Below are 15790 nucleotides of genomic sequence, written 5' to 3' on the forward strand. Positions count from 1 at the left end.
TGAAACCTAGATTTATGCTTCAGCTCACTGAAAGAGTCTGGCATGTTATGTGGCAGCTCCTGGTAGGTGTTTGATAAATAACTTGAAAACTCTGGAGGGAAGAACAACTGTCTCAGCGACTCTTCTAGAGATGCCATAAGTCCCCCTCTTGCTCTTCAGCAGTGCTTTAAAACTAACTAGGATTCTAGGCTAAACAGGCGGATCTTCTCAGTCAACAAGCTTTAGCTTGATTTTAGGAGAAGCGGGAAAACGGACAGGAAAGAAAAGGAGGGAAAAAAGAAAAGGAAGAGAGGAAAGAGGGAGAGGCAGGAGGAAAGGCAGAAGGGAGGAGGAAGGAAGGATGGAAGGAAGGAAGGAAGGAAGGAAGGAAGGAAGGAAGGAAGGAAGGAAGGAAAGAAAGAAAGAAAAATGAAAGGAGTAGGGGGAAGATAAATGAGAAAAGATGAGGTTCCTGAAATCACTGGCTAGGAAGTGAGGGTTTCTTCCTCGCAGCAACGCCCAAGTTTTGAGGGCGAAGTAGGACTCTTCTCTCCTAGTTCTTGACGTGGAGACTGTGGGTCAGTCTGGAGAGAGGTGCACAGGGGTAGCGATTTTAATACTTTTCTTAGGAAAAAGCTAATGAGGAAGCCAGGCTGTACAGGTCAGGTACTGGGGAAAGTGATTCAACTTTAAAAGTTGTAGCTATTACTACTACGGAAATTAGAGGCGGACACAAAAGGGGTAGGGAAACGGGGTGGGCTGCTGGCAGAACAAGAGGAAGGTGAAAGTTGCTACGCGATTTCCCCCCGCGCCTGCGCTCCCTCCATTCCCTCTCCTCCCTCCACCGGCAAGGAAAGTTTGGGGGTGGGCAAGGACGCTGGGTCTGCAGACCTGCCACCAAGGCTCCCTTCGGGGTGGCGAAGGCAGAGCGCCCTCCAACCCGGCCTGTCCCGGAGAAGCACGAGTGCTGCCCGCCCTCTCCCTGGGGGAGCCGGGGGCGCGGGACTGAGATTCCCGGGGCGGACGCGAAGCGCAGGACGGAGCTGAGTCAGCCGCCGGGCGCACGCACCGGGCAGCGTGAACACACGGCCCGGCGGGACCCCCAGCGCCAGGTCCCGGGAAGCGAGGTGCTCAGAGGGAGGGAGCGAATAGGAGACGCCCTTTGCACCGTCGGAGGGTGCAGGGACTCGGTGAGCGCCCGGAACACCCGGACCCCAAGGGACCCCTGGAAGCGCGGAGGAGGGGACCCGGCGGATCAGCGGAGCCGCCAAGCCCGGGACGTCCGGGTCCCCTCGCGGAGGCCACCGCAGCTCCCGCCCGGGACAGTCGGCGCGACCTGCACTTGCTTCCGAGTTCTTTGAAGAAGTTTCAGGTGCAGACTCACTTTCTGTGGGCACGAGGCCGCCGCTCTCGGGAGCGGGAAGGGCGCCGAGGGGTCGGCGGCTCGGAGCCGCCTCGCGTCCGGCTGGAAGCCGCGGTCCTGGCCCCGGTGACGCCCGGCCTCGCTCGCTCTCCGGGGCTCAGCCTCGCCCGGGCCGCCCTCCGCGTGCATGTGCGGGGAGCAGGGCGCGGGCTCGGCCGCCGGGCCTCGAAAACACCGCGCGCATGGCCGCCGGGGGGGCACCCCAGCCCTCGCCCCCTCCCCCTGCGCGGGCCGCTGCCCGACCTTCGAGAGCGGTAGCTATGGGCGCCCTGGCTGGCTGCTGGGTCCTGAGCCTCCTCGCTTACGCGTACCTGTCCTGGGGCCAGGGCTTAGAGAAGGAAGAGGAAGGGACCCGGAGAGCTCAAGCTGCGGAGAGACCCGGGCCCGCACAGCCGCACCTCATCTTCATCCTCGCGGATGACCAGGGATTTAGAGATGTGGGCTACCATGGATCTGAGATAAGGACGCCCACACTGGACAAACTGGCCGCCCAAGGAGTTAAACTGGAGAACTACTACGTCCAGCCCATTTGCACACCATCCAGGAGTCAGTTTATTACTGGAAGGTAAGAGTTGTTGCTTCTTATATTGATGCCTTGAAGAAATCTTTTAATTACAATCCAGCGCCTGTTTTAAGGGATTAAAAGAAAATACGGTGAATGAATGAATGGTGTATGGAGCTGGGGTATTAAAAACAGTGGCTTCTTAGTGACTTGACAATGTAGTTTATACTCATCTAATTTTGTTTTGTGCTCCGAGCCAGCTGTGAGCTTTTGAATGCAATCCAGATCTGTTAACTAACATTCATCCACCAACCAGAGAGCTCCAGAAGGCTATTCCAGATCTATTCTGGCTCCTGAACACAGATTTTTTTTTAGGTGTGGCTTTTCGGCAGCTCTTGGGTGGTTCTTAAGTTTAGAACTGGATGATCAAAGCCATGGGGACATCTCAAAGAGAAAGGGACCTTAAACACAGTTGGAAGGTAATGTAAAATGTAATCGTATGTGGCACACTGCTTGGGTCTTTCGTAGACAGTTTTCACTTATGGTATCATGAATGAGGGCAGACTTAATTAGCGAGACAGTTCTCAAAATGCAGGGAAATTCAGTGGTAGTGCTGGGCAGGGGTTAGATTTCATCTGAAGTTTACTGCTCCCCTCCTGTCTGGAAATGTTCTGACACAACTCAGATTATCTGGGTGCTTAAAGGAAGTGTTTTTAATATTGTCATCACTATCCTAAATAGCTAAATCTTCTATTGAAGTGTTTCACACATGTTCATATTTTTACACTATCCCTATCAGAATGTAGGCAACTGTAACTCACTTCAGTGTCCAAATTCAGTCTGGATGGAGGATACAGCAGGAAGCCAGGGGTCAAGTTACTCCTAGACAGAGGTAGAAGAGAAGCTTCAGTCACTGTATCTTGCCTCAATTTCAGTAGCAGGACAGGGATCCTTTGCTTCGGTGAAGTTGTTCTTGGAATTGGACCTCATCAGAACAGCCAGCCTCCTTCGGAAAAGTAAAGACTACAGTATTTTGTAGGAATCTCTGTCTTGCTGAGACTTTTGCTTACAGCATACTTTCCACTGCTAGCAAACTCAAAATTTAGCAGCCCTGCAAAAAAAGAAAAAAAAAAGAAAAAAGAAAAAAAGTACCCCATGGGGGAGGGAGAGGAAGAAGAGTGGTCTCACTATACTTGAGACCCATCTTGAAGGTTAGTTGTGCCACCTTAAAGTCAAGAGGATTTGAATATAAAAGAGCAGATTATTGACTGAACAATAAAAAGTCCATCTGGTGGCCAGGAGGTCAAGTTCTTCAGGCCTAATCCCTACCATATTTATATTTGGCTCATAAAACAGATGTGTCATAAAGCATCACTAGACCGCTTCGACTGATTTATAGAAATAAGATTTGCACACATAGCCAGCTGTAGTTGAATCTTGCAACTGAATGATGGGAATTTATTTTTCATGGTACAATGTATGTTTATTTTTTATTTTATTGTATTGTATTTCAGGGAAGGTCTACAGGGTCTACAGGGTCTCATTACTAAATCAGACTTGTAGTGATCCACCTGTTTACAGCCTCCCAAGAGCTGGGATTATAGGCGTGCGCCACCACGCCCAGTCTCAATTGCTATCTCAGTGAGCCCCGGAAGGGGTGGGGTGGGGCCAGCATGACAGGCCTGGGGTTGAGCTATCTGACTGACCCTTACAATATATGGTTAAACAAATGTGTTCACCAAACAAGAAAATTTGAAACATGTTGTGCTGATTTAATGTCTAGTTTCTATCTTTTAATCTTTATATTACTTAGTAAGATGAAACAAAATTAAATGCTTTGTCTTTGGTCGAAAGTTGAGTTTTCTGTGCTTTCCATGTGATCAAACAGTTAATGAGAAGGTTTCATATTAAAATTTTCTTCTCAGTATAGCAACTTGCACAACTGTTTTATAGACAAAAAATTCAAATAACTACTGTGATTTGATTTAAATTTCTATTTGAATTAAACAACTGAAGACATTTCACTTGTAGTTCCCCTTTTAGACAAATTGCTGGAACTTTCCTTTAAATGAACACAGATGTAAGAAAGAAAGTGGTTATTGAAACCTAGGTCCAAGCTTAATATTAATACTGTGGAGCCCACAGAATATGGTTATTTATTCTCTCAATGAGAACATGTCTAGGCTTTCTGGATCCTTTAAGTAAAAAAGGAAGCAATAAAATCCCAAGTGTATGGAATTATTTGAAGGAAGAAAATAGGTTATGTGAAATAGGTTATATGAAAGGACTCAAATATCTTCATGTGACAAAAAAGAGTTTAAATGATCAAAGCTGAATTTACTTTTGTTACTACTAACTAAACAACACTACCTTCACACTTTGCTGGGAGATATAAAAATGTGTCGTTATGTTCTGCTGCACAAAGCTGTAATACATTCCAGACTCCTTCAATCTTTTAGCCTGGCACTATAGTGCGTTAATCAGCCAGTCAACACTTGTATGTAGACCCTTGTGTGCAAGCTGAGGAATAAATACGAAGACAACCCATCTCCAGTAGAAGGTCTTAAATTTAAGTATGCAAAAAGAATCCCTAGAAGTGCTAGTTAGCATACAGAGTTCTGTGTCCAGTGAGTTCTTCAGCTTCAGTAAGTTTGAGGTGGAGTCCACAAATCCCTCATGATTTAATGAGCATGTCAGGTAATTCAGATGCGAGTGCTACTAATAATAAATTAAGAGCATTAAAACACATGCTGGCTTCTGCTAAACAGTCTCTGTGCTCATGAATGATGTATCTGACATGTATTATCTCATTGAATCCTTAGTTCAATGCTATATACAAATATTCTAAGTAGAGTTGTGTGTAGGATTACAGTTGCTGGACTTTTGAGAAAGAACACTCAGGTATTCACAGTTGGCCTGGTGAGATAAAAGGCTGATAGAAAAGGTCCATGGAATGATTGATTGACAAATATGTTGATTGTTTCAATTTTTAAAATGTTAATATAGTAAAAAAAAAAACACGTGGCCACTGGTCTTACTCAAAATGTTCCCCTCATTTCTAACATGCTTATCCCATCATTCCTGAAAGTCTTCTTTCTTGTCTTTCTTTATACTCTCAATCATAGCTTCCTCAATGTCTTGAATCCATTCAGACATTTTCCTTTCATGGTCATTTTGACTTAGAGGAAGACCCAGATGGCCAATGGACAGGGTGGATAAGAGCAAATCATAATGTTCTTACAAGCCCGTCTTTCCATTGAATGACTCTGGGCATTTCATTCACTATCATTTTTATCACACCTTGTAAAGGTACTCAGGAAAGAGTACTTCTATGGAATTGCTTCAGAGAGTGGCAAGAACGATAGGATAAGAGTGTTTAAAGCAAGGGGAAGTGTTTTGAGATTGATCAATGACAATGTGTCTTATACTATATTTTTTAAATTTGTATACACACCTTACTTTTTGATCAGCCCATGTTCAATTTACCTTAAGGTAATATTCTTAGTTTAAGTGTCTTATTAATGGCATGTGTAAATGACAACATTGACATTAAGGCATCAGAAAGAATGATAAGTTTTGTAAAATTAATCAAGCATTTATTGAAAGCTTTGAGAAATACTGGCAACCAGAACTGAATGGATGTCTTTCATAATAATCTTACGTTTCAACTATTCTCAAATAAATTTTTAATTTATTCCACTTGAAAACTATGATTATCTTTTTGACAAATGCAAAGGTACCTTTTACAATGCATTTTTGCAATAAGATATTTGATAAATTTGTTTCACTTAGAGCACCCCTAACTGCTTTCCATTGCCAAGGATAAATACTCTCCTGATTTCCACTAATTTAAATTAATTTTTCATACTTTTGCACTTTATATGAGCGAAATTACATTTTTATGTCTGGCTTATTCCAGCATCATGTTTTTGAAAATTTTCCATGTTACTGACTGTGGATATAATTCATTCATTCTCATTATTGGCTAGTGTTCCTTTGTATAAATATACTATAATTTATTTATCCATTCTAAGGTTAATGAACATTTGGGTAGTTTCCATTGTTGGGGTGTTATGAATAGTGTTGGCATAAACAGGCCTGTCTGTTCTGGGTGAACATGTATGTGACTTTCCCTTGAATATCTAGAAGAAAATGAAATTTCTGGGTGGTAAGGATGTCTGTTTTTACAGATAATGCCCAACAGTTCTCAAAGTGATCATATCAGTCAGTTTACACTGTCACTAGAATCGTGTGGAAAGTTTCATTGCTTCGCATCTTTGCCATTTTTTTTTTTAAATCTTAGTGGTATGGTCGTTATACATTGGCTTAAATTTGCCATTTCCCAGGTAACTTTCCCTGATAATGCAGTTGAATGTCTTCATATTTTATGTACTGTTTCAGTATTACCTCTTAGAAGTAAAATTTATTCAGATGATTTATTCAAATGATTGTTTTCTCCTTTGAGACTTGTGGTCATTATTTGAATATTCCATTCCTTTGCCAGATACTTGTATTGTGAGTATCTTCTTTCATTATGTGGGTTCTTTGTTTCGTTTTATTTTTTTAATGTATGTGGTTGTTTCAGGGTCTCACTAGGCATCTCAGACTCATAGTGATCCTCCTGCTTTCAGCCTCCCCACACTGGGATAACAGGTGTGCACCACCATGCCCAGACTCTGGCTGGCTCATCCTGCCCTACGCAGGCGGGGCTGGCATGGCAAGTGGTGCTGGGGATTGAACTTCTGTCCCTGCGCTTGCCTAAGCTTGCCTAAGCAGGTGCTTTAGTCCACTGAGCTATCTCGCCAGCCCTTCTTTTTTATTTTTAACAGTGGTTGCTTTGGTTTGGTCTAATTTTGGTGAGTAGGTTTTAATTTTATTATAATCTGGTTTACATTCTTTTTCATTTTATGTCCTATTTAAGATATCCTCTTATAACTAATGATCATGACACTAGTCTTTTCCCCTAATTTTTTTTATTATTTTCTTTTTACATTTAGATTTCCAGTTTATCTGGTATTAATTTTTTAGTATGGTATAAAACAGAGTTTACACCATGTTCATCCATTTGGCTTTCCCTGTCATTGAGAAGGTGCACTGCAGTACTGCATCTACGAATCTGTTGAATGTCCATCCATGTGTGGGGCTTCCGGGGGCCTGTGCTATTCCTCTGTGTATCCATGTGTCAAGAGTCCAGTCTCGGAGGTGCTGCAGCTTTGTAACAAGCATTGCTATCTAGAATGGATACTCTCCTCCTTGTTCTTCAAAATCGCTATGGCTGTTCTTTGCTAGTTTATTCATTTTAATAGAAAAAAAGAGGGACAGGTATGCAGATGTGAATAGTGTGGAAGACTTGATTTGGAGGCTATGAAAGGTAGTTTTGTTCTAAATTTGTCTATGTTTCTAAGTGCTATGGAAGTAAAGAGAGAGATAGCTGCAAACATGCTTTTCTAGGAGAGTGACTAAATGGCTTGAATAGAGAAATGTAAATACACTGAGCAGGAATGAAAGCCCATGTGAGACTTATGATCTTAAATTCTAATGGACACGCCATCATTTGCTTACTTTGCTCCTTCCAGGCTTGTTTGCTAGTGTGCAGGTGAACTGTAGCTCAAGAGGCGGGCTTTGTTGAGTTGCATGGTGGAACGGAGACTTGAATGTATCTACTATGGGATGGGAATCAAAAGTGAATCAGAGTAACGTGAGAAATCTATAGTAAAGTTGGAAAGCTGAAAAGATAGAGAAGAGTGATTGGGAAGTCTGTGCTTGCAACCAAAATATTGTAAGTAGGAGAGTTTTGAAATGAGAAAGGAGTGAGTGCCAAGGTAAGGTGGAAGAAATCACCTTTGAAGTGAGGAAGGAACAGTATTAGAGGGACATGGGGTTGGATGATCAATCTCAGAGATATGTAATATTGAGAATTGTGAGAAAGACAGGTGTAAAGAAGATGACAGGTCAGTTCTGGAATCATGAATGAATGAGGGACCAGGGAAGGGCCTGGCATTAGATAGATGACTAACTGGAAAGCTAGTTGGTCTGTTGGCTGGTGTCTTTCTCTTCAAAAGAGGTGGGGTTTGGAAGGGAGACAGCAGCCTGATATAGAAGTGCCAGGGTGGCCCTAGAGGTCACGCATCCCAGCTCCAGGCTCTGGTAATCAGGGTGTGAATAAAAGACCACCTCCAAGTTGAGAGTAGGATAGGGACAACAAGCAATCAGCTAGAGCAAAAAGATAAAAGAAAGAGTGTCCAAGGAAAGAGAGAAGGTGAAAGGGAACTCTCAAAGTAATAGACTTCTAATAAGGTTTACTGGAAAAGACCAGAGTCTCAAGTTAGGATAGGGAACAGCTGAATAAGAATAGAGATTAGAATCACATGGAATGTTCATATGTTAGAAGGATTGCAGTTATGATGATGGCTTAAAACATAGGGCTAGGGCCTTCAAGAAAGCTCAGTGGTCGAAGAGCCTACTTAGACAAGCTCAGGGACTGGAGTTTGATGCCTGATACTACATGCTGTACTGGCCCTGCCCACAGGCACAGCACACAGAGCTGGCCATCAAGAATGGGCATGGTAGTGCACACCTGTAATCTCACTGCTGGGGATGCTGAGACAGGAGGATCACTATGAGTCCGAGATGCATAGCAAGGCCCTGTATGAAATACATTTAAGAAAAAATAGAGCTAAAAGGCATGTTGATATTTTTTTGACCAGGAGCTCTTAGAAAACAGTAAAGATTCGGTTTTAATTATAACCTGTTTCTAGTCATTAACCGATCTTTTTATTTATTTTTTTTAAATTTAGTATGGGGTCTACAGGGTCTCACTACATAGATTGAACTCATAGTGATTCTCCTATTCTCAGCCTCCCAGGCACTAGGATTACAGGCATGTGCCACCATGTCCAGTCTCATTTGCCATCTCAGCATGCCTCGGGGTTGGGGCCAGCATAGGGATTGAACCCCCAGCACCTGCGTCGGCCTAAGTAGGCACTTTAATTCACTGAACTGGCTGGCTGGCCAAAGATGAACAGATCTGTCCATCACCAGCTACTGAACCCACACAGTTAGGCACACAGGAACTTAAGCAGGGACCCAAGAGGGAGGTACCCAGTAGGCCTCTCAGTAGCCTGCAGAGGGCTGACATACAATGGAACACATCTTCCAGGAGTTTACTAAGTACTGTTTTGGATATAAGTTTCTCAATTTACAATTGCACTAATGTTGGACACCCAGCAAAAGTAACTGAATCTTTCCAAACACTCGCAAGAGAGTCAGAGGTCCGGCAAGATAGCTCAGTGGACTAAGTACTTGCGTAGGCAAGCACAGGGGTCTGGATTGGATCCCTGGCACTGCATGCCACTCCGACACTGCCCCAGCATGCTGAGCCAGCCATAGAGTTCAGGCATGGTGGCACACACCTGTAATCCCAACACGAGGGAGGCTGGAAACAGGAGGATCACTACGAGTCCAAGCTGCATAATGAAGTCCTGCACAAAAAATAAATATATAAATAAATAAAAGAGAGTCTTGAAAGCTTAGGTGAACAAGGTTCAGAGAGTTCCTTTTGTGATGTATACACACACACACACACACACACACACACATATACACACACAGAGTTCCCCTCAGCTCGTATTATAAAATCAAGGTCAAGCATGCTCCTCCTTACCTATACTTCTTTTCATCAAGGTCTAGTTTTAAGTAGCATTCTACACCCAGAGAGTACTCAGTGCAAGTTGCTCAAACTTCACTCATCTATAAGTAATTAATACTTACATATTTAGAAAAATAAATATTCAGAAAAAATAGACATTTCCGTCAAGCCTTATGTCAGCCTTGGAAAATTAACATAACAAAGGGACAGGGCACACTTTAAAAGCGTGTACTGTCTTTTATAAAGAATAGCTCAGAAGTCAAGACCATTCAGCAGACAGCTGCCTGTTCCTACTTGACCCTTCGGTTTTCTGACAGTAGAATCGTAGTCCAAAAACTACTGGCGCACCCTGAGGATCAAAGTCCCCAGTGTTTAGTGAGTCTTTTTGAAAAGGCACCCTTTGAAGTGAAGCTCTGCTCAGGTAATACTGTTGAGTTTCCTGAATAGCTGTTCTCCAAGGTGGAAATGTATCCAGGTACCGTGGGCTGAGAGTACCGGATTTCATCCAGTGGCCTTTCTCAGAGATCAAAGATGAGGACCCAGAACCTTAGAGCTTTTAATATGAGCTCAGTACGAAAGCTCCTTTTAGGTTAAAGTTGGATTTCATTCTTTTTTTCTTCCCCAGAGCAATAGTCTAGAATTAATTCTAATTTAATCTTTTCCCATACTTTACTTTGATGTCATTAGTTTGTTGACATATTCTTTTATCACACTAGTTATTAAATGTTCCCAGTAGTGTCACCTCATTGAGGCATCTATTTCTCCTTTGTTCTCTATTGCAGAAAAGACTTTCTGCCTTCATTCTTTTATTCTCTCTCGCTTCCAATTCATCCAACACATTTGCATTACTGAAACATGACTCTCATTACCTCACCACCCTCAGAAAGTGCCCTCCCTTCTTCCCTATTGACTGTCGAAGAATGGGAAAAGAAATTAAGCTTTGCTGAAGTCCTTCGTGTGCCACTTGTTTTTCCGTCATCCTGTCATTTGATCTTCATATCCACCCTGAAGATAAGACATTTTTTATTATTTTGAAAAATATTCATGACATATCAACAATTGCTTCATTTCATGAGTAGTATATAAAAATGCTAAGGGGATTATATAAATTAGTAAAGATCTGTTATGGTTTGTGTCTAGTTGTCCCCCCAAAGCCTCATGCAGTCATGGGGTGAGGACTTCTAGAGTTTGTGTTAACTCATGATCCACTGGGATTATGTGTGATCCAAGGCTGGGATTATGGGTTTTAGTACTGCTGGGATTATCCATAGGTGGGTAAATACTGGGAAGTACCCATAGGTGTGAGTACTTCCCCTACCCTGGGTCAGGTAATTTGCATTACAATGTAAGGTGGGAAGAGAAGCTAACTGCTTGAGCTGCTGCTACCCCTCCCTTGCTCTCTTGCTCTTTGCCGCCACCATGAAAGGTTGCTCTCTGCTATGTGCTGCTCTGCACTGGACCCAGCTGAGTATGGACTGAAACCTCCAGTAACTGTGAGCTAAATAAACCTTTCCTTCCTTCATTTTGAGTGTCGGGTATTTGTCCCAGCAACGAGAGAAGAGTAACTAAGACAAGATCCTACAGCTTCTAAGCTACAGAATGGATATTTGAACCTAAACTTATGTAATTTCAATGAAACCCTTACTGTTTTCATCAAAACTTGTGTCTCCTATAAAAATTCAAGCATCTTTACTGGGTCTTCCAGCACAGTTTAGCCTCTTACCTTCATTGTCTGTGCTCCAGATTCACAGACGACTGTTTGCAGTTTTAGTGACACACCTTGGTTCTCTGGCCCTTCTCACATTGTCCCCACTCCTTAGAATTCACACCTTTTCTCTCTCTGCCTAAATGCCAGCTACTCAAGAAAAAGCTAAAATACCACAATCCTTGTACCGCTTTCCATGCTTCCTTGGCCAGAAATAATTTATCTCAGTGATGACCTTTCCTAATTCTTTCTGTAATGACCTGATTAGACACGAGTTCTCACTTGTCCGTAGCTTTTACTGAACTGTCTGCCTCCCTCACTGATCTCCTGAGAAGCCAGACTCAGATTTATGATCACCATGAATCTCACAGCACCCAATCCCATGCTTTCTACTAATAGGAGCTAAATAAATGTGTGAAGAATGAATGAATGAATAGATGAATAAATGGCTCTTTCCTCTAGCAGGCAAAGTGATAGAGCAGAAATGGCATAGAATTTATAGTGAGGAATTATTAGCTGCAGAGCTGATTTAACAAACAGATGACTGACTGTGACCTTGAAGAAGTCATTGAAACTTTCTAAGACACACTGTTTTCATGTGTAGAATGAGAATGATGCTAGTATTTACCTTTCCAACCTCAAAAGTTATTCCACTATTAGATAAGAAAACATATATAAAAACACTTAGAGAATCTTTACAACTTTAAATAAAAATTATTTTATGTTACAGCTGTATCTCCATAATTTCTAATTAATGCAGATCTTACAAAAACTGCTTATTTGTGCTTTTGCAAAGCTTTTGATGTTTTTAAATATCTCTTTTCTGAAGTCAGCATCAACAAAGAGTTAAAACTATATCCTGTATGTTTTTGTTTTAGTGCTTTTATCTGCCAATTTTTTCCTCATTATCCTATTAGTTCTATGCTGTCCAGGAAAGTTATTAGGGGTAATGTTATTTTTAGTTGCTGTACTTGCATAGTGTTCTAGATGCTTATGGTTGTCATGCTTGTCAGAACTTGCTGGAAACCTGAAGAGCCTGGGATAAGTGAAATATTTAAATGGTGATATTCAAAGTATAATTCTAAGTGAAAAGAATGGAAAATGGGACAATGGAAATGCCAGTGATTACTTCAAATTTTTCCAATTAATAATTTTTAAAACATTTCACTGAATATCATCAACATATCTCATTGTTCTCTGAATGTCAGCTCACCTCATGGACCACCACAAGTAGTTGCACAAAAATGGTTATGAATTATTACACTGTTCCAGGCTTCAAGGGGATAAGACCCCAGGCACTCTGTGTCGCTATTTCACACTTCCTAAATGAAGATACAGTCAGGCCTGCATCTGCATTCATGCTGTGCAGTGGGGCCTGAGTCAGATTTGTACAATGTTGTCCACATTTTGCCACTTCTTTGCTTAAAATTTTTAGCAGCTTCCATTTTCTATAGACCCTGGCTTACTTCCTAGGGAGACTGTAAGTTCCTGCAGACTTCAGCCTCTGGATAAGCTTTCACTATAGTCTTCCCCACATCCTCACCAACATCCTCTGCGGGTTGTCGCTACTAAGGAACTTGTGCTTTCCCACAGCGCTCTGCCCACTTGGTCCTGGCTTCTTTCTCAGCAAGTCTCCTTGATGGAATAGCCTTCCTTCTTTTCTGGGAATATACTGCTGCATCTTCCCATACCTTCCCATACCTTCCCACACCTTCCCATGCCTTCCCATACCTCCCTTATCTACCTTATTCCTATCCTTTGCTGCTCCTTTCCTCACTCCATACATGAAGAATCAAGTGTGCCTTGTGGTAATAGTGCTCCTACAGCCTCTTCTGCAAACCTCTATTTCAATTTTCACAGCATATTGTAATCATTTGCTCTTTCCTCATCGTCAAATACACAGAAGTATAGAAATAGTAGTTAAAAGCAAGGCACTTACCTGATGTCAGCCATATAACTTTACGCTTCCAGATTTGTCATGATAAATGGGAATGATAGTTCTTGTGTCTACCTTGTGCCTTTTATTGAGAAGATTAAGTGGGATTATGTACAGAAATTATGTAAACCAGGATCTGCTGTATAGAAGTCCATGGAACATAGACAATCTTGGTAATCTTTAGAAGTGATTAATTCATGTCCTCCCACTCATAGTTAATGAATATTTGTAGATTGTCAAGAAATATTCATTTAGTTATTGTGATGAATCAAGCCAAAAACTTTGACTGAGAAAATATTTTAAAATATGATGTCATTTTTGATTGACATACTTGAGTTCATCCTGAATCTTAGGCCCTTTCATGCTTTTCATCTACTAGTACAATGGCTTAAAATTTTAAAGGAATGTTTTGATTTAAAAATTGTCCACTTTCTTCAGATGTGGTGGTACATGTCTATAATCCCAGCATTGGAGAGCTGAACCTGGAGGATTACTGTGAGTTTGAGAGCAGCCTGAACTACATAGTGAGACCTTGTCTCAAAAAAATAGGATCAGCTTTCATATACCATTGCTCATCAACTGAGATATCATCCTACAATATTTGCTAGAATTAGGTGAATATAGATATCCAGATTGGTTGCAACCTTAATAAATGTTCAAATGTAATTGGAAGCTAACATGTTCAAAGGAAACAGTCATGTTTTGTGTAGGTCATTTGAAAACAGTGCATATTGTATTGAATAGATGGGTGCATCCACCAGTACTCTGCTCTCGGTGAACCTTCCTTTAGTTAGAGCCTGTGAGTTCTGTCATCCAGTTCTCATCTAGACAAATGAGAATCTAACAGTCTGCTGCCTTCTGCTGTGGCCCTCTTATTAAATGAGACTGGATGAGGAAAAATCAGTGGAGCACAGTTAGGCATAAAATAGATGAGTGATACACTGTAGTTTAAGGTTTGGCTGAATTCTCTGAGAATTTCTTTTGAATAAAAACTCCAAAGTTTCAGCTACTTTTATAATTATTTTTCCAAAATAGGTATATGTAGAGTCATTATTAGAAACTGTGATAGCATTGACTAGCTTTGGGTTTACCTACAGGTGCGCATCTCACACCTTTTCGTCAGTATAATAGTCTGTGACAGCCAAAATAAATGAGAGAATTACATCCCAAAGAGTTGTCTCAGTTACTCTTCTCTCATCGCTGGGACAAATACCTGACACTTAAGATGAAGGAAAGAAAGGTTTATTTAGCGCACAGTTACTGGGGGATTCAGTCCATACTCAGCTGGCTCCAAGGCAGCATGACACACGTCAGAGAGCAACTTTCCATGGCTGTGGCAAAGGGTAGAGGGCAAAGGGAGTGACACGGCTCAGGCAGCTACTAGCACCTCTCCCCTCCTTACATTGTATTGCAAAATACCTGCCCCAGAGCAGGTGCAGCATCCACGCCCACAAACAATCACAAATTCCAGAGGCTGCCCCAAGACTGCATGACACTTTGGGGACACAACTGGACACCAACCATAACAGAGCTAATGCTTATCACTTTTTCCCAATTCTTTCATTTTATAATGATGATTGAGAGCCTTTTCTCATTAACATAATCTATAATAAAATATCTCTATTGTATTACTGAGAAAACATTGCCAGGTAAGAAAACAAAACAAAAAATAATCCCCAGGTGAATTGTCCCCTTGCTGAGGAGAGAAATTGATAAGCTTTCTCAATACTTGAGTGTCCTCAAAGGTGGTAGAGATGGTAAAGGAGCTATAAAGAGATTGGAAACTAGCCAGCCGGGGGTGAAGGGACTTGTCCCATGCACAGGATCCACAGGCTTGGTAGTTATTGGTTTGGGAATCTTCAGTACCCAAGAAGGTTCATCCAGCATGTGGATACAGTCACCAAATCTTGAATGGCAGCTACTACTTCCAATTATATTCATAATCAAATCTAAAATAGACACTCAAAAATACTCAACAATCCTTTTACCTTCCTTTCTTATCGGAAGGTAAAATGTTTTCCATTCCTTCCTGTTCCATACTTCAGAACTGATTCCAATTTTTTCTCATCTCTTTAGACTTCCAGTATTTCCCCTTCACTGTTAACTTACTTTAGAATTCCACTGAAATTTCAAAAGTCTTTCTCCTTTACATCACCAATGCCAAATGTACCAGCCTGCCAGCTGCATTTCTGCCTTGCTTCTCTGGAAGGCACTGAAGTGTGTGCATCAGTGGAAGACCCCAGCCCCCCTGTCTTCTGGGATGTAATTCCCATAACTTTTTATTTTCTCACCCTTTTGTTATTTATTTTTTAGTTAAATTTAATTTTATTTCATTTTGACACGTAAAAGACAAAAATCAGGAACAATGACAGCAACAGGGTAACGTACAACCATACATAGGTTACAGATTTTCAGAACAAGAATAGCTGGAGTGTGCGGAGAGTTTCCTGCTACCCTGCGCCGACGGGACCAGTCCCAGCCCAGGCGCAGCGTGGGCCGGACCCTCTCCCAGCCCCTCGGGCCGTCCCACACCACTCTGCTGTACCTCCCCACCCTCCCGCCAAGTAGGAATTTCTGCCGACTTCCGGGAACCCCCA

The 15790-nt window shown here is 42.0% G+C and overlaps 1 protein-coding gene across 1 annotated transcript in view; it reads left to right on the forward strand.

Annotated features, from left to right (window-relative positions):
- Positions 1-874: 874 nt before the first annotated feature.
- Arsj (arylsulfatase family member J) overlaps positions 875-15790 on the forward strand; it is a 100433-nt gene continuing 85517 nt past the window's right edge. Inside the window, exon 1 of the mRNA XM_004641794.3 lies at positions 875-1967. Within this exon, the coding sequence (XP_004641851.2) occupies positions 1585-1967 (383 nt within the window). The 5' untranslated portion in view covers positions 875-1584. The remainder of the gene's footprint in view (positions 1968-15790) is intronic.

Source organism: Octodon degus, unplaced genomic scaffold, assembly GCF_000260255.1.
Source record: "Octodon degus isolate 3935 unplaced genomic scaffold, OctDeg1.0 scaffold00142, whole genome shotgun sequence".
Lineage (NCBI taxonomy): Eukaryota > Metazoa > Chordata > Mammalia > Rodentia > Octodontidae > Octodon > Octodon degus.